This window comes from Marmota marmota, unplaced genomic scaffold, assembly GCF_001458135.2.
Source record: "Marmota marmota marmota unplaced genomic scaffold, marMar, whole genome shotgun sequence".
In the NCBI taxonomy this organism is placed as follows: Eukaryota; Metazoa; Chordata; class Mammalia; order Rodentia; family Sciuridae; genus Marmota; species Marmota marmota.
In genome coordinates, this window is record NW_026000174.1 from 63893563 (window position 1) to 63912283 (window position 18721).

The 18721-nt window shown below is 59.9% G+C and overlaps 1 protein-coding gene across 6 annotated transcripts in view; it reads left to right on the forward strand.

The window, feature by feature from the left end:
* The first annotated feature begins 1425 nt into the window (after positions 1-1425).
* Dagla (diacylglycerol lipase alpha) overlaps positions 1426-18721 on the forward strand; it is a 38488-nt gene continuing 21192 nt past the window's right edge. The window contains exons 1-6 of one of the 6 annotated variants that reach the window (XM_048788960.1): positions 1426-1473; positions 4986-4991; positions 15897-16034; positions 16459-16670; positions 17953-18054; positions 18447-18585. In XM_048788960.1, the coding sequence (XP_048644917.1) occupies positions 15940-16034; positions 16459-16670; positions 17953-18054; positions 18447-18585 (548 nt within the window). In that variant the 5' untranslated portion in view covers positions 1426-1473; positions 4986-4991; positions 15897-15939. Of the gene's footprint in view, positions 1474-4985; positions 4992-7485; positions 7641-14566; positions 14858-15445; positions 15521-15896; positions 16035-16458; positions 16671-17952; positions 18055-18446; positions 18586-18721 lie in introns of those variants that run through there. The other 5 variants (XM_048788962.1, XM_048788963.1, XM_015478058.2 and 2 more) reach the window with 5 other exon arrangements.

Here is an 18721-nt window from a genome sequence, read left to right on the forward strand (position 1 = left end):
CAGCCTCCTGGAATGGCCTCAGTCCTGTTGGAGGGACGCCGAGCCCTACTTTGAGTTTCTACTCTGCTTTGTGTGGTGGCCTTCAGCAAACCTACTGCTGTGGCCTGTGGTCTCTTTGCCTCTCATTACCTGTCATACAAGCTGTAAGGGCAAGCAGGCTGTCACTAAGAGGCTGAGCAGCACCCTCCATGAACAAAGAGCCCTGTGAACCGAGGCAGCTAGGAGAGCCTCTTCTCTCAGCCTTGGTGACAAGGTGGGCACAGCTGTAGGAGGGGGCCAGGTCACTTCAGGGTGGCCTGTGGTGAGCCTGGCCATGCCTGGGGGCAGGGAGGCTGGTGAGGGTAGTCTCTGGCTCCTGGCCCTGGGGATCCCAGGTGCCTCCGTGGTCCTCTCTTAGCTGGGGGATAGGACACACGTGGAAGAAGGGAATGCCCGTCTCCCTGTTTCAGGGAGGGGCGGGGAAAGCCCGGGGGCCTTCCTGGGGTTATTGCAAAGAGCCCCATCCTCAGGCCTCTCTTCCTTCCTACACCTTCTCCTCCAGCAGCAGGACAGATACCTACTGTGTACTGTTCATACCCCCCCTGTGTCTGGCACCTGCGCCGCTCTTCTTGGTGAGGCCGTGGGACTGGTGCCCCTGCAGTCCCCACGTGCAGGTAGAGAAAGGCGATTTATGCAGTACTTTACCAACATCGCTCATATTGCTTATCCTCCTTTTCCAAGAATTGGGGCTTAAAGAGGCTGCAACTTGCCTACACCTGTTAAGTGGCTGGGCTCCTTTATAGCCCGGATTTCCTGACACCAAATCCCACGAGTGTCCCATTCTGCCCTTGCAGTCGACAGAAGTGCTAATAAATAAGCGCGTTTATACATAATGGATCCCACCTCCATCCCTTTGGCTTTTTCTCTCCGAGGCACTCTGAACACTTCCCAGACGTGATCTCATGCATCTTGCTGAGGCCCCAGAGGAGCGGAGAGGAGTCCCTGTGCAGAGGATGGGGAAGGGCTGGCACCGTAAGGGCCACAGGGACTTGAGACTGGCCTCCCCTGCTCCAGGTGCAGCCTGCCACCAGCCCGGCCCTCCCTAGGCCCTCTGACTTTGGGTCGTGGGGTGCAGGGCACAGGCAGGCCTTCCTGTCTTCCTCCTTGGGTTTGCACAGGGGAGAACCTGGGGTGGGCCCGTGGGCACCCAGCCTGTGGCTCTGCTAGACCAGGAGCGTGGCAGAGGCTCTTGCTGTGCTGAGAAAGGGCTGGGCATCAGGGAGGGAGGAGAATGAGGACCCAGAAGACAGGCCCGTTACCAGGGTCTCACTTGATCCCCAGTAGCCAGGGAGGCGGTGGCTGCTTCTGTCTCCATGGTGTGGAGAGGAACCCAAGGCTTCGAGACTCACCCAGGGTCACATGGGAGTCACCAACGGGTTAGGTTTGAATGGCTAGTTCTGATGGAGGTGGGGGCTGTCTGATCCCTGGGGCGGGGTCCAATGAGGAAGGCCATAGCACCCTCGGGCTCCGCCTCCTCCATGGGGTTCCATCCCTGAGCCTGAGGCTGGAGACCTCAGGAAACTGAATGTGCCAAGGGAGCCCAGAGGCCTCTGGCCAACCCCTTCACCTTCCGCACGAGGACCCCAAGTCTTCCCAGGTCCTCCCCCTTGTTTCCAGCCAGGCCATGGCATCCTGGCCGAGCCAACCCTTAGCCTACCTTGAGGCTTTGTCACTGGGAGAGGGCTCCTGTGCCCTGGCCGCCTCCCGAGAGCACAGCTCTCCTGCTCTTCCCTGGAGTGCCCCCTCGCTCTGCCCCCAGGTGTGCTTCCATACACGCTCTAATGCCCGTGCCCAGGAACGTGGAGCTGGGAGGGAGGGCAGCCAGGTTTGCCACTGCTGGGAAGCCCTCGGGCAGCAGGTCCTGCCCACAGTGCCACTGCAGACAGCTCGCCCAGCATGCCCTTCCCACCACAGATGCCTCCCCAGTAAAATGAAAAGGCCCCACTTCTTTGCCTCATCGGCTGTGTTCAACTTGGGTGCCAGCATGGTCCCCTGGGTAGTTGTTGCTGCAGGGGCAGTTCAGGGCTGGGTGTTGGACCCCGGTCGGGAGAGGATGTGAGGAGAGCCCGGGGATGGCCAGCAGGAGCCCGGGTTCTGGCTGAGCTCCGCACTAGGTCCCGCAGCCAGCCACTTCTGTCCTTTGGGGCCGTGCTCAAAGATGGTTCTTCCTTGAGGCAGGAAGGATTTTTTGAGCTTCTTCCGTGTGCCAGGCCATTTGCTGGGTGCTGGGGACACAGTGAGAAGAAATTAGGCAAGGCCCTGCCCTGGGGAGCCACACCCTGCCAAACAGTAACCCCGAGCAAAGCATCTGATAGCAGAGTGCTGCGAGGAGGGGAGGACAGCCTGTGGAGGGAGGGACAGGAGGAGGGGGCAGTGGAGCAAGGAGCTAAATGACAGCAGGGAGCCAGCCAGGCAGAGATCTGGGCACGAGTCAGGAGGAAGAGTGAGGGCAAAGGCCTTGAGACGGGACATGCTCAGCTTGTTGGAGAGAGAGGCCAGCAAGCTGGGGAAGGAGATGAGGGCGGGCACAGCCCAGGTCCTGTGTGCATGCAGCCCAGCATGAGGGAGTGTGCCAGGTGTGAGGGGCACTGGGATGACTGCAAGTGGGGGGCGGAGCTGGGAGTGAAGGATGGGTGCGTGATTGGCTGGTTGCCTGGCCAACAGAGATGGCTGTTCATTCCCTGCCCACTGTGGGCTTTAACGGGCTCTGGGTCCCTTCCATCCAGTTAGGCCACCCTTGTGTGGTCGTATTCGTGGTCAGGCCAGGTGACAGGGAGAGTGAGGGCCTGGATGTTGGGGGGTTGCCTCAAACCCCAGGCATGTTGTTGGGAATCTTCACTTGTGGAAGCAGAGCCCGGGAGCCACCCCTGAATGGGTGCCTGGGCACAGCTCACCCAGGTTAGGACTTGGCTACACTCACACTTTGGGGGGAATATCTTGCTTTGGGGAGCAGGACAGACATCCTCAGGCCAATGTCCTCACGGCGCTCCTCCACGTTCTGGTACTTCCTCTGCCTACACGTTGTGCAGGCCGGGAAGCTGGGGTCACCCTCGGCAGTGCCCTCCTCTTTGCTGCCATGCCCCCCGCCCGTCACCATTTCATTTGCTGGCTCTCAGTCTGGGCCACGCACATCCCTCCCCAGCACAATACCTGGCCCACAGGTCATATCCAGGACCCCCTCAGCCTCCTCTGCTCCTTCTGGGGCAGTCTGCTCCTGGCTCCACCCCCTCCTCCTTATACCTGCTTTCTGTTGAGCACGGTCCTCCACGCTGTCCCCTGCTGCCCTCCACGGTGGTCTCTGTCCTCTGTCTCAGCTCTGCTCCTGGTTCTCAAGCGCCCCCTCCCCCTTCCTCCTACCTGTGAAGGTCACCTGAGCTGCAGGTTCCCTGGGCTGGCCCTCAGGGGTCTTCTTTATTGCTGTTCTCCAAGCCCCAGGCCCACATAGGAGGCACTGTGATTGTTCCAAGTTTGAATTCAACTTTTGCCAGATAGCACCTGTGTTCACAGGGCTCAGCCACCCCTGGAGCCATTTCCCGCCTTTTCTCCTCTCAGAGCTTACGCCTCCCTGAGGCCAGAGCCTGGGATAGCGCCTCGCCCCTCCCTGAGTGCTGGTGTCCTCACGTCTGCTAGGTCCAGGGACTACCTCCTGGCCAGTGCTCCAGCCAAACCAGGGGCTTGAGGCCTGGGTGTGTCTGAATCTTTCAAGAAGGAAGGGTGCACTCAGAAGCAGGCTGCCAAATAAAGAAAAGGACTTGTCTGAAACCATTAAGCCTTCAACAGGGCCCCTGTGAAAGTAGAGTATGTCCCAGGGAGGCTCCTAGGGCGGTGGCAAGTTTGGAAACCAGGTTGAGCCAAGAATCTTGGAGGAACTGCGGGATGATCAGAGAGGGAGGAGGGGCTCTGGATGCGTGGCTTTGGGCCTTTACCCAGGAGCCCGAGGCCTGAGGCTGCTGTGGGTGGTACAGATGGCAGTGGGGCCCAGGGGACCAGCAGCCTCAGGCACTGTGTCTCTTGGGCTGGCCAGGGCCTAGCATTCTTAGGCCCTTGCCCATGAACAGGATAGAAACGCTGGTCACAGGAAGGCTTGGAAGGCTTGGAAGCCAGGGCAGTGTCCCCGGGAGCCGGAGTGTCCTCACTCCTGGCCCAGGCTCCGCTCAGGGTTTGGGGCCAGCTCCCAGGCTGTATGGAAGCCCGGGTCAGACAGGCACTGTCTAAAACAGGCAGGGAGGGGCCCCAGGAGGCCTCAGTGCCCACGATTCTAGGTCACCTCCTGCAACATCCAGAGACAGGAGTGGTATTTATAGCCGCCAGCGGCCACCGAGGGTGGAGGAGACAGCACGAGCCGTGACGCAGGCTGACCCCCCACCCCCTCCAGAGCCTTCCTGGGAAGCAAAGGGAAGGACGAGCCTGCTGGGAAGCAGGCTCAGCACACTGTCACCCTGAGCCCTGGAGGGGACGAGGTGCCACTTTTGGTCTGTCAGGAGCCTCCGCCTCCGCCAGTCTTGCTAGGACCTGGCTTGGCTTGCCAGCCCCAGGTGGGCATCCCATTAGCACTGGGCACCAGCCCTGCTGGGCTCTCCCCCTTGCTGCCAGCTCCTTCCTTGAAAGGCTTGTCCCCTGGAGTTTCTGCAGCTTCACTGACCTCTCTCAGGCTGGCAGGGTCAGCGAAGAGGCCTGCCTCTTCCCACTGTGAGAGTTAGGGGGCCAAGGGCACAAGCCCCAGGCGACAGGAGGAGGACTGCCAAGCTCCTGTTAGCTCCCTGCTGTGTCCTTGCTAAGTGGTAGCAGACTGCCGCTCAGGCTGAGGGGCGGCCCCAGCTCTACCTCCCATCACACCAAGGAACAGGCAGCGAAGTAGAGGCCATAGGATAGCAACGTGATAAGACGGAGGACCAGGTTCCCGAAGGCGAGTCCTCTGGGAAGCACCGTGATGCTGAGCTCTGGAGCTGGAGGTTGAGCAGACCTGGCCCCTGTTCTCTGTACCTACCCAAGACAGTGGGCCGTGGGTCCTTCCCAGGTATGGACAGGCAGGAGGCTGATGCTTCCCAGGGGCCCCGTGTGGCTGTAACCCCCCAACTCCTCCTGGCCGTTTCCAGCCTTCTCATTGCTCAGAGCCCTGGGGCCCATCTCCCAGGCCAGGAGAGAAGCAGGGGTGGCCAAGGCCTCCTCGGGAGCCTGCCACGTCACAGAGAAGGCCGGCCAGGCACCAGAGACCTGCAGAAAGTGGGCCAGGGCCTGAACTGATCCGTCCCAAGCTGACCCACCAGGGCTGGGACTGGGAGCAACTGGGGACGAGTACCTGAGCAGGTCTCAGAGGCCTCATTAGGAAGAGCGCCTGATCAAGGGGGACCAGGAGAGGACCAGGTGTGCTCCGTGGGAACACGTGAGCAGGAGCAGGGGGCGTGCCCAGCTGGCAGGGAGAGTGGTACTTGGAGGGAGGTATGGGTGCTATGGTGGGGCCTCGCAAGCAGGGGCGGGGCTAATGGTCAGGGGTTTTAATTTTATTTGAAGGGCACTTAGGAACTGTAATCCACTTTCAGAAGAGAATTAAAACTGCGTGTCCCCGTCACTCGGGCTGCCAAGCACCTCCTCTGGGCAGAGCCTGCTCAACACTTTCCAGCTTTTAACTCACTTCATCCTCACAGAGGCCCCCAAGGGAGGTACTGTCATCGTCACTGTCAGACAGCAACAGTAGCTGATCTGTCCTGGGAGTGGCTAATTCCCACATCGCAATTTGAAGTTCTGGCCCAGTGGATAGGTGAGAGGCACCAGGGCCAGCACCAGGTCCCGCCAGCCTCCAGCCAGCAGTGGGGTCCCTCTGTGCCCCAGCCCTTCCTGGAGGCCCTACGGCTAATAGCTTTGTCCTGCTGAGATAGATGGTGGAGGGGACCACAAGGTCGGGACAGAGGGAGCCATGGCTTTAGGTCAGGGTCAGTTCCTGGGGCCCATTTTGCTCTTCTGGCTCAGGCAAGGCCAGGAGCCAGATGCGTGCTGGTCCCATGATCCCAGACACCTGTGTGGAGCCCCAAGGCTCTCTAAAAGTCACGGGCAGAAGGCACCTGAGAGCTCCCTGCCTGTGGCTTTCAGACATTTCGAAGCAGAGACTATTCATGGACAGTGACAAGGAACCATGACTTCGAGATAGCCGAACACTACTCTGAATGCCACGGCCTGCATGCCACTGTGACCACCCCCCATCTGTGTGCCAGGCTCTCCAAAAACCCACCTTGAAGAGCAGAGATGCCCTCGTTGGGTACAGAGGGAAGGAATGCCACAGAGGGGAGAGGACCAGGCCATGGCAGGAGACACCACCTCTGTCTCTAACTCCATGGTGGCAGGGGCTGCTGGCCCTTCCTGTCACACACCAGAGCACTGCAGACCTCCCCCCCTGGGAAGGAGCTTGTGTTACCCAGTCACTTGATCCCTGCTTGCTCTGAGATGGCCAGGGAATGGTCGATGGGAAACCCAATAGCCTGAGTGGCTGGTCTGTGCCCTAGATGGCCGTGCCCTAGATGGTCCAGGGAGGTGGCCCCTTAGAGGTCTGGCCCACACAGTCTCTCAAGTCTGGAGGCTTCCTTGGCCTCTGAGCAACATGCACGCAAGCAGACCAGACCCCAAGGCCTTCAGCCTGAGGAGCTGCAGCAGCAGGCGGTGGCAGAGGGTATGCTGCTGGGGGGCTCCCCAGGGGAGGTGTCAGGCTAGGTGTGCCCACTTAGCAGCTCATTAACGGCCTCATTCGGGGCCCCTCATGAAGGTGCTAATTCCTCTGTGAGGTGACACCAGCACCTGGGGCTGGCAGCCTCCTTTGGAGGAAGCCCTGAACTGGGGTGTGGCTGGGGCTGATGAGCTTCCTGGCAGGGGGCCATCTGGGAAGCTGCTCATGGCACAGGGGAGGCCTGAGGTGGGGTGCAGGTGGGATCTGGACTTGGGGGCTTGAGCAGAGGGCCTGGGCCTTAGGGCACCCTAAGTTTGAGCTGAGAGGAGGTCTACCGTGGAGATCCTGAAACTCAGCCACACAGAACAGTTTCTGAGATGGGTAGAGCCATGTGGCCTTAGGTTGGAGTTCTGTGGTCCCAACTGTCCTGTGGGGCAGTGACTCACTGGCTTGTTGTGGGTTCAAGAAGACAGTTCTAAGAAGCCTCTGTGTGGGCCAGTGGGGCTCCTGGGAGATGCTCCCCGCCCAGGAAGGGAAGTGAGGCAAGGGTGAGGCTCGCTGTTGGGAGGTCAGAAGGGTGAGCCTTGCTCTAGGTCAGTCGCTTTTCCTGTGGCCCCTTTCGCCCATCTGGCTCAGGCATCGGGACGAGACGTGATGTCCCGTGAGGAGGAGGCCTGGATGGAGGAGAATTAGCAAGCCCCTGCCACGCTGCAAGGGGCACCAGCTCCACGTGTGAGCTGCGGTGAGCTAACGAATACACCAGAGTGGGAGTGGCCAGCGCTGGTGCAAGCAGAAGTTTCTCTGTGCATCTACGCCTTGGCACTCCTGTGAAACTGCACCTCATCACAGCATCTGCAGATGAAGAGACAGAGGCTCAGAGAAGCGATGGTCGCAGACAAATAGAAGTGACGGAACCAAGATTCCACCCTAGGGCTGCCCGACTCAGGTGGGCTGCTGCCTTCCCTCTGGCCTGCCCAGTGGGTGGCCGTGGCCCTCCAGGTCTATGCATTTGAGAGGGAGGGGTCTGGGGGGATCTGAGAAGACTTGGGTGATCTAGAAAGGTTGCACCTGCTGTCTGCCTTCCCCAGTGGCACCTGCTAGGCAGAGCGCCAGCAGGAGGCTGCGGGCAGTGCCCATGCTAACTGGCTTGGCTGGCCTCTCTGGGCCGCTCCAGGTCATCTCTGCTCAGGGCACTGGAATAAGCACAGTACAAGGGCCTGTTTCAGGAAAACAAATGTTCTCCAAGGAAGGGCTCAGGAACAACCTGGCCTGGCCAGCGTCTGGGAGACCTTCTGCTACTGGAAGTCCTTTGGGCCTAGGGCTGAGAGAGCCTGGCTGTCCCCTTCCCCTGGGACCCCTAGAGGAGGGCAGGGCAAGGCCAGCAGTGGGAGGAGGCCCAGCCTGGGGGCCAGGGAAGGGCCCTCAGCAGCCGGCCGCCCTCCCAGAACAACCAGCAGAAACGAAAGGCCCCAGTTGATTCCCAGGGAGTTGGCTGGTGTCAGTGGCAGGGCGGGTGGCAGATGGCAGATTCTGCTCATTGTAAGGGAGTGGAAAATAATTAGCGTGAGAACGAGAAGCTGGAGCCTTGGTGATAAATGGAGCCTGGCAGGGCTTGTGGGGAGGGGCCGAGCACTGGCTCTGGAGCCTCCAGGCTGGCTCTGCATGACCTTGGGCAGATTGGTTAACTTCCCAGGGCCTCGGTTTCCTCGTCCGGAAAATGGGGGTAAGATTGGTACTTCGCAGGGGCCCAAGAAGGATTAAAGGAGGAAATCTATGTGAACTGCTTGTTACAGTATTTAGCACAGCGTAAACGCTACATAGAGTTTTAAAACACAGACATGTAGTTGAACAATTGTTGGAACTATTTCTGTGTCCAGCCAGGTGGCCACAGGCATGGGCCCTCGTAGTTGGGGCTGTTCCTGTTCGTCTTCTTCCCTGCACAGTCCCTGGCTGCCAGGCTGCTCTTTTCTTGGGGGGTGGCGTGGGGGTTCCTCTGGCCAGCAGACATGTTGGTGCTGCAGAGGGCACAGCGGGTGGACCTGTTTCTCAGCCTGACGTGGTCCTTCCCTCCCTCAGCACCTCAGTTTCCCCATCTGTGACGTGGGCAGCCAGACCTGTCCATGGGGCACTGAGGACCCCTAAGTGGTGAATGGGGGTGCAGGAAGCGCCTCACCGGCCCTTCAGGGTCATCCCGGTGCGAGGATGGAGACCAGGCCTGTTAGAATGAGACCTGGGGTGGCCGGCAGGAGGGGACAGTGGCAGTGGCACCCCACCCTTGCCCGCAGTTTCACCAGGCACACTGTTCTGGCCCCGGGGCCTGGGCATGTGAGGACCCATCTCATGCTGAAATCCTGCCCCGGGCTGGGCAGGCTCCGCTCTGCCTTCTGCTCCGGCACAGCTGATGTGTGAAAAGCGACAGCTTTCAGGCCCCTAACTTGGGCTGCACACACCCGGGCACAGGCTGGTGGCGCACGCGGCCCCCGGCCTACGCCTGCTCTCTCTCCATTGCCTCCGTGCCGCCTTCTCCCTTCCTGTGCTTCTGGAGGCCAGCCCCTCGGCTGCCCTGCAGGCTGAGACCTGGAATGAGGCGGGGAGGCCGTGCAGCCCCGGGCCTCAGGAACGTGCGCCTCTGCGTCTGTGTGTTGGAATGAGGAGTTGAATGGCAGGCAGAGAGGTTTTTCTCTGAAGTCACTGATGGGTGCTCCTTGAACCCCAGCTCTGCCCCATCCTCACAGAGGGATCTCTGGGCAGATCATTCCACTTCTCTGAGCCTTGGTTTCTTCATCTGCAAAGTTGGGGTGGTACCCCTACAGCCTGATGACTCTGGACGACCGTGGTACATACAGGTCCTGGTGCTACGCTTTCTCCTGGCTCCACCGCATTCTGTGCAGCTCCCTGGGCTCAGAGTTCGCCATCTGCAGGATGGGGCTGATACTCTTTCATGCAATGGTGTCATTGTGAATCTGGTGCCAAATACCCAGGTTGCTCTTTATGGTCCCTGAGGCCCTGCTGCCCACTCTGTAAGGCGAGGTCAGAAGCCAGCTCCTGCATTCGGATGCCGGCAGTTAGTGGAACACTGCCCCTCAGAAGCAAGGTGTAGGGCTGGGTGCAGTGGCACAGGCCTGTCATCTCAGGGACTCGAGAGGCTGAGGCATCTCTCTTCACGTAGAGATGAAGCTAGATGGCTGTGGAACTAGGCCGTGTGACCGTGAGCAAGTCACTTCACCTCACCTGGGAAACGTAGTGCCTGCCTCGTGGAGTTGTGAAGGGGGTTAGTGAGCCTGTGTCTGCCCTGGATTTAGGGGGCTAAGACATTGTGGGCAACTCATAAAGGTTAAAAGAGATGAAACAGCCCTCCTGGCTCACTGAGATCGCCCCTCACCCGTCACCAGGACCCACCCTGCAGTTGACAAAGTGATTCCAGTTACTGGGGTTGAATCCCTCATTTAAGCCTCATGAACCAGCACGGAGAGGTTAACTAGGCACCGCCGCCACTGAGCAGGGGTTAACCAGGACCTTCCTGCAGGCCCAGTCAGTGAGAAGGTGGCCTGAGGGGGAGTCTGCCCCAGCAGGGAGGGAGCCTCTCCACCCCCTGCCCTGCACGCTGCCTGCAGCCTGGCCTCACTCTTGACATGCCCCGCCACGACTAGACAAGCTCTAGTGTCAACACAGACACCCGGAGAACCAGATGGTGGGAGAGGGCAGAGCAGGGCAGTCACCCTGCCCTCTGGAGGGTCTGGGCACCTTCCATTTCAGAGCCCATTCTCATGGAATCCCATGTGAACAGTCCCCCCTTTTACTTTGGCCACCAGGAGATTTGGCATGTAATGGTGGCCTTCTCTATAGCAACGGGGAGGGCCTGGGTGTCTCTCCTGCCTATGCACCTGCTCCCTCTCTCGCCACCCAGGAGGCCCAAGACTCTCGGTCCAGGACTGGCAGTCCAGGCTATGGCTACACTGGGCTCCATCACCAGCCTCAGCAGGCTGACACAGAAGCCCAGCGGATGGGCTTTGGGCCTGTGGGTCTCCTCTTTTGGCTGCAGAAGGACGGGAGGGGACTTTGCTGCTGATCCATGCCAGGTTGGCACCATCCTGCAGGTCTATCCTCAGTGAGAGCGCAGGTGGACTTTGGCAGCTTCCTAAGAGTTATGTCACCTTCAGGAACAGGAAGGATAGGGTCACGGCTTCAGCTCCCTAGACTATCACTCTGCTCATGGTTGGGTCACCCAGGAGTTTGAGCTGGGCGTGCTGTGAGGATGGAGAAGGGAGTGGGCTAGCTTGGGGACTCCGGGGCCATCTGTGCAGCACCCGTGCAGGAAGCACAGGGGTTGTGTCCCTTCTGAACCTCAGTTTCCTCACCCCTGAAGGGCTTGAAGGGATTTTCTGAGCCCTTTCAACGCTGTCTTCCTGTATTGCTGTGCGCTCTGGGTCGAGACGGGAGTGATCTGTGCCCCCCAACTTCTTGGAAGGTGCCAGAGCACCGTCTGAGCCTCAGTCTCCATTCTCAAGTGGTAATGACAACGGAAGAGGTGGCATTTGCTGAAAACTTCCCAGGTGACAGGTGCTGTTTCACAGTGTGCCTCATTTAACTCACGATACTCTGAGATGGGTGTTCTTCTGATCCCAGTTTTAGAAGGGAGGGAAGGAGACACAGAGAGGTTAAGTAACTTGTCCAAGATTATATAGCCAGTAAGTGCCAAAGCCAGGACTCAGACAGCAGTCAGTTTTTAGCACCTCTATTCTTAATCACCCCTCACTCTCCCTTGACTTGAGAGTGGCATTGTCACCCTGCATCACTACTTCAGAGACCAAAGGCAGTGAGCCCAGGACTCAGAACACAGGCCGTGGGTACTCACCTGGTATCAGGCACTCCCAGGGCCTTCTCCAGCCCCGAGCCCATGCCTGGATGTTTGTGGGCTGGATGGCACATCACCTATCCCCTGTGGCCACTTTGGTGCCATGACTTCACTTCAGGCACCAGTCCCAGCAGGAACTCTGCAGGGCCTTGAGAGAGCTGACCCTGCAGCGCCTCTGCCCCCTCGAGCGCTCCCCTGCTAGCCGGGGCCCGCTGTTCCCAGGGCCACGTGAGCCCACATGGGGCCTTAGGGTAAGGGGTGAGGCCCAGCCTGGGCCACTTGCAGCAGCAACCCTAGGCCGCAGCAGTGCAGGTACCCGGTCAGGTGTGTCTTATCATAGCACCAAAAGTGCCCACCCAGATCCCAGACCCCAGCACCCGGTCACAGATCACATTGCCAGAAGTGCCCAGGAGCTCCTAGGTGCTCTATTACAGAGCATCAGGAGAGGATCTGGAGTGTGCCAGACCCGTGCAGAGCTTGTGGGATGTCCCCGCCCACCGTCGGTTCTCACACAGCCCGTGAGGGCCGTGCTGTCCCATTTTACAGATGAAGCAACCAAAGCCAAAGAACAGTTAAGATGGCCAGTGGGGGGGGTGGGAGGCTCCTTGGAGCTGTCAGGGAGGGCACTGGCAGGCAGGAAGGGAGGGACGTTTCCCCAGAAGGGAAGGCTGTGAGCTAAGAGGGAGGAGATGCTGTCTTGGCTTTCATGACAGGGAGGGGGTTGCAGAGCAGGCCGGTGGCTGGAGAGATGGCTTGGGGTGAGGTGAGGGGTGGGAGGGAGCTGTCAAGGAGGGCCCCGAACAGGAGGTGATATTGGGCTGGCTCAGAAAGACGAACAGCCACTTGGAGGGAGGATTGGGGCAACCAAAGCAGGGACCCTTCCGTTGAGGTGTCTAGAGAGCAGCAGGCCTGCGGGAGCTGGAGCCGTGTGGGGGGAAGAGCCTTCTAGCCAGAAGGTTTCCGCCCCTGAAGGCAGGCTGTGTGCTGGAGCCTGCACCTATGTCCCTGACAGCTGGGGAGTCTTCCTACTCTGGGGTACAGAAACCCTGGATTTAGAAAGGACGAGGCCTGTGCCCAAGGTTGCTTAGCCTGTCGGATACTGAGGTCCTTAGCCTCTCACCCAAGGGGCTTGGACTTTATCCTGCAGGCCATGGGGAGCCATAGAATGTTTTTAAAGTAGGGGACAGCATGCACTTTTTAAAAAGAATTTTGCATTTTTAGAAAGAGGAACTCCCAGAATGGTTAATATTTAACCCAGGGATCTGAATCATCTGCAGGGAAACTGGGCCACGTGGGTGGGGGAAGAAAGAGGCCCTTTAGAGCTGCTTAAGTCATTCCATCCTTGTGAGTTGGTGCCCCTGGCACCCCATTACCACCTGCCTGGGTTGGAGACCCAGCCTGCAGCATGGGGTGCCCCTTGCAGAGCTCCTGCTCCCCGCTGCTGGAGGGGTGCTGTGCCTGCCCTAGAAGCCCCAGAGTTAGGGGTAGGAAGGGGAGGCAGTGTCTCCTGTCCCCACACACTGGGGTTGTTGAGGGCACCAACTGTGCCCCAGGGAAGGAGAGCCAGAGGAGGTGCTTTGTGGTGGCCCCAGACCAGGAAGTAGCCTCTGCCCTCCCCCTCCTGAGACATTTCCTCCCGATGAAATCACATCCCAGCAGGGGAACAGGCCCCCATTGTGATGGGCTGGGGTCTCAAGAGAAAGGGTGCTTTTCAGGCCCTTAAAAATAGCAGTCCTGAGATTCATGAATCTGCACAGAGAGTGCCCCGTGCAGCACAACCCTGCTGCCCCCACCCCAGCCCATGACCTGCTGGTGACCAGCTGCAGAATCCAGTGGCCTTAGCTGAGGGGGGCAGCTGGTCCTCCAGGGAGTTCACACGCACCTCCCCCACCCAGCTGCAGCCCCCTCTGCTTCGGCCTTCTCCCAGCCCAGCCCCGCTCCCACACCTTCCCGCCCTCCATGCTGACCTTAGGAGGGAGGCATGATCAGCGTTTCACAGGTGAGGAAACAGGCGCCACTAGAAAGTCACCAGTTGGTGGGTATTACAGCTCATGACACCGCTCTGGGCTGGGCACCATGCCAGGTCCTGCAATCGTGGGCTGTCCTGGGCGCTGGCTGGAGGGCAGGGGCAAGCTGGGTGGGTTTGTGCTGACCACAGCTGCTAGCCACAGGCGGATCACCCCCTGAGCAGGGATGGAGAGCCACTGTCCATATTATTGCCGTGTCTGGACAGTCCTGTGGCCACCTCTTCAGGGCCTGGCACCAAGCTCTTCCCACTTCCCTGCCTGAGGGATGGGAGGAGGGTGTGGCAGGCAGAGCAGGGGCAGCTCAGTGGACTCCCCGGGTGATGGTGAAGGTAGTGTGAGCCCGAGGAGCGCTAGGCCTTCTAGGCTCTGCGAGGAAGGGGAGGTAAAGGGCGGGGTAAATGAGGGCCCCAGTGCGAGGAGAACACCATCCAGGGGTCCACTTGAGGGCCAGGTTGCTGGCAGGGACAGGACAGGTGACAGGCTGGGGTAGGCAGGACCCTCGTTTACCAGCCCCTCAGGGCTGTGGGACGAGGGGCCCTCTCCCTCCTTTTCCCTGCATGGCTGATGGGAGCTGGACGCGGAGCCTTGGCACCTGTTGGGGCCGCGCTGGACCCACTTCTTGGGTGCTTCACGGCAGCCCCCAACCCTGACCCCAGCCCCAGCTTATCCTCCGTGAGCCAACTGCAGACGGGGGAGGGGTGGCATCACCAGCTGTCGACAGCTCTGTTCAGCCCCTGCCTGGCTGTCACCCGAGGTGCCCCGGCTCTGACCTGTCTCATCACTTCAAACCCAAAGCCAGGGCTATCAGCTGTCGTCACAGTTACCAAAGCCCTAACCTCCTGCAGACCGTGGCCCCAGCCACCCCACTCCTGCAGGTCCCTGGCCTGCTCCAGCCTTCTCCCCGCTTCCCGAATCTGCGCTCCACTCCTCACTCCTCGACTCCTCCTCAGAGTGTGGGATGATGTCACTTCCTGAGGCGGGGAGGAGCAGGCACGACCCCGGCAAGCTAGCCCGCCAGCCACCAGCCCAGCTGCTGACTCGCTCGCCCAAGCAGCCTGGAGCTGCTGGGGAAGTGGCTGCCGGGGAGAGGAGGCAGCAGGCTGGACACGCTGGCCAGCTGCCCGGCCCCACGCCCCCTGGCCCACCCTGAGTGCTGTGCCCATTGGCTGGGGAGGACGTGTCTGCTTCCTTCCCAAATGATGCTGATCACCGATACACGCTTTCCCCAGAGCCGTCACCGGGGAAAGGAGGACCTGCTGCCCACCCCGGACCAGGTGCCATGTAAGCCTCTGTGGGCCTGGGGGACAGCTGCCTGCGGCAGGGTGCTCAGCCCCCACAGGAGGCGCCCCTCTGCATAGTTCAGTGCAGAAGCTCTGGAGCTGCTCTTTGGCGTCCGCCTGGACCAGCCTCCTGCCCGTCACTGCCCTCTTTTCTGCACTCTAAAGAGGGGGCGGCCCAGGGTCCTGGGCACTCTGCTGAGCTTGCTCGTGACTTATGTGCATCCAGCTACTTCGTGGAGTTGAGTGCTGGGCACTGGAGGCTGCGTGGCTCGGGGGAGCCCGGAGGTGCGGCTGCTCCTCCAGTGGTCGGGCGGAGGCTTCCTTGTCATACTCCTGACCCCAGGTTTCTGCTACATCCTTCCCCGCCTGCAGGCATGGCTGTGGCTGGGAGTGGTGTTTGATGGGTAGAAGTCAGGAGCACCCACGCTGGAGGGCTCCAGCAAAGCAAGGGGCCAGAGACCCCCCTCATCAAAGCCTCGGGAGCACCAGCTGTGTGCTGGGCGCCGCGCCCCTGTGTATCAGTCCCAGCTGCTGCTATTCACAAGCCCTAGCCCACAGTCCCCAAGGCCTTGAGCCTTCCCCTGCCCTGCTGGGCTTCATGCTAAGGGACAGCTTGTTCTTGGTGTCAGAAGCCACTACCTTGACCCCCTGCACACTGGGCCAGGTATGTTTGTGGGAAGGCAACCAGGAGTCTGGGGCCAAGGGTCCCATCGATCCCCAGGTCTTAATGGAGCAAAACAGAGGAATGTTGAGGCAAATCCAAGCAGTGCCATGTAGGGGGACAGGAGACCGTGGGTCACGCTGCAGCCATCGTCCTACTGCCCAGGTCCTTTGTTGGCTCTGGAAGTTGATAGGGCAGGAGGCAGGTCCAGCCTAAGGCTGGGTCAGCGTCTCCAGTGTCTGGGGATTGGTGCTTGCGGGCCAGTGCCAAGATGCTTGTGCTACTGGCCACACCTGGAACTGGCCCAGTAGCACAGGAATGGTGGCCCTGGGTGCTCCAGCCTGCCCACACAGCTTCAGGGTCCTCTGCTTTCTTTCAGGAGGTGAGTGCCAGGTCCGCTGAGCCTTCCAGAGCTGCCAGCCATGCCTGGGATCGTGGTGTTCCGACGGCGCTGGTCTGTGGGCAGCGATGACCTCGTCCTGCCAGCCATCTTCCTCTTCCTCCTGCACACCACCTGGTGAGCCCCGGGGGCTGGGGCTACAGGCCTGAGGCTGGGGGAAAGGCTTGGAAGAAAGCCTTTCAGTTCATGTTCCTCCCTGCCTGGGCACACTCCTGACCCTGTCCTGCTTCCAGCTCTCAGGAGGGGGTACCTGAAACGTGGAGCCCCTTATGGCTCCACCCACGTGGAGCCAGGACCCCTCCTGACCGCTGCTGTACCTAACCCCAGCATTGGGTGCCGTTGCCACTGCTTTCTCCCCACGCTGACAGTGGGACTCTCACTTTCCTGTCCCTTGGAGGCTCCCAGTGCCCAGTGGACAGTGGTCTTGTAGGGGAAGTGTGTGCTGCCCACCTCCTGCCACCGAGCCCAGGCTGGGTGGGGCTGCCTGCCCGGGACAGCTCAAACACAAGGGCCGCTGGCCTCACTGTTGGCTCACCTGCAGGTTTGTGATCCTGTCTGTGGTGCTCTTCGGCCTGGTGTACAACCCGCATGAGGCCTGCTCCCTGAACCTGGTGGACCACGGCCGCGGCTACCTGGGTATCCTGCTAAGCTGCATGATCGCCGAGATGGCCATCATCTGGCTGAGCATGCGTGGGGGCATCCTCTACACAGAGCCCCGCGACTCCATGCAGTACGTGCTCTACGTGCGCCTGGGTAAGGGCCGCCCACCTCGGGTTGGGGGCTGCCCCAGACCACCCTCCCAGCACCCTCCTGTGCTCATTCGTTCATTCAGCCAATGTTTGTTGGGCACGTCTATGAGCCGCACCGTAAACCAGCACCAGATACAGCAGTGAACCGAGACTTTCTGGGACTCCGTCTTAGGCGGGGGTGGACAGGCTGAGGCCTCAGAGCTGTCTTATGAATAAAGTTTTATTAGAACACACTCATTCTTTCATGATTGGTCTGCTTTGGCAGAGCTGAGGAGTGCCTCGGAGATTGTGGGAGCCTAAAGCCTGAATATTTGCTCTCTGGCCCTTTACGGACAGATTTTGCTGACCCCTCTTTTAGACCATGAGCATCTCTGCAAAGCACATCTGCCTCGTGATCCTTCTCAAACAGACGCAGCCCTCCCTCGAAAGCCCCCAGGGACCAGCCCGCGTCCTCTTCTGTGCCCAGGTTCCACCCCTTCTCCTGGGCCCTCGCGCTTCTCTCCTGCTGGCGTGTGCCCAGCCTTTTCCCCTGTTGGTGCCTGGAGAGGAGCTGTTATTTGTTATTGACCTTGTTTTATAGACAAGGAACTGGGACTCAGGAAAGTTATGAGCTTCCTCAAGGTCACACAACTAGTCCATAGAAGTGTCAGATTTGAATCCAGGCCCTCTGGCTCTGGGTTCTTAGTGGCCACACTCTGCCCTCTGCAAGGCCCTCAGATCCCCTCCCCACCTCCTGCCCCATGAGGGCCCTGGCATCTGTGTGCCAACAGCTGAGCACAAGGGCCAGCTCGGGTGTGGGCTAGTGAAGCCTGATGCTGGGCTCCTTCCTCCTCCCCACTCAAGTCCCAGAGGCCTCTTGCTGGGAAATAGCAGTTTCCATGAAAAAGGAGCAGTCATCTAATCCTCATGTGGTTTTATGACATTGTCACTCCCATTTTACAAACAATGAAACGGAGGCTCAGAGAGATCAGGTAACTCACCCAAGATAGGTTCTGATTTCCGTAGCTCATGCATATCATTCTGAAATCCTGAAAGAACAGGGAAGCGCCTCTTCATCACCCCCCTTTCCAGTCACCAGGGGCCTGAGGACAAATTACAGGGGACCAGACAGGGACCGGCTGGTGGTGGGACAGCCTCTGCTGGGAGTCTGATGCAGCTCCCCACCTACCAGTCCTGCTACTGAGCTGGCCAGAGGCTCCCCAACAGGAGGGGCTGGGCCAAGATTCCTGAGCCTTCCATGGAGGGCACACGGGCCCTCTCTCAGCCAGGGCCTGCTCTCCTTGCAGCCATCCTGGTGATCGAGTTCATCTATGCCATCGTGGGCATCGTCTGGCTCACTCAGTACTACACCTCCTGCAATGACCTCACTGCCAAGAACGTCACCCTCGGTATGTCAGGCCTGGAATGGCCCACTGAAGCCTCAGCCAGCCCTGGGGGTGGAGGGGACAGCACCGGCTTAGAGCGGAAGGAGATTGAGCACTAGCAGGTTGACCAGGGAGGTGGCTTCCTTCAGCCTGTGTTTGGTCATCCCCCAGAGGACCCGGTGAAAGTAGTCGAGGCTCCTCAGCACCTCCCTGGGAGCCCACAGGGCTGCCTGCTCTGCCAAGGCTGGGCCCAGGGCTGGGACTCGGGCAGGCTGGGAGTAGGGGCTTCTCAGTCCTGTCCTTGGGTCCTGGTAGCAGCTGGGAGTAGGAGGCTCTGGTGCCTCTCTCTTCAGAGCTGGTGATCTGGGGAGGTGTCCCCAGCAGGTCCACCTTTCTTCCCTCTGCTGCCCCCGCAGGGATGGTCGTCTGCAACTGGGTGGTCATCCTTAGCGTCTGTATCACCGTCCTCTGCGTCTTTGATCCCACGGGCCGCACTTTCGTCAAACTGAGAGCCACCAAGAGGAGGCAGCGCAACCTGCGGACCTACAACCTGCGGTCAGTTGGCCTGTGGGTGGGTAGTAGCCTAGAGGGCTTTACTGACCAAGGCAGAGGTGAGGTTTCTGTTCTCCAAGGGGCTACCACAGGCCTCCCAAACTGCATGACAGCCGTGTGTGAGCCAGGGGCATTAGGG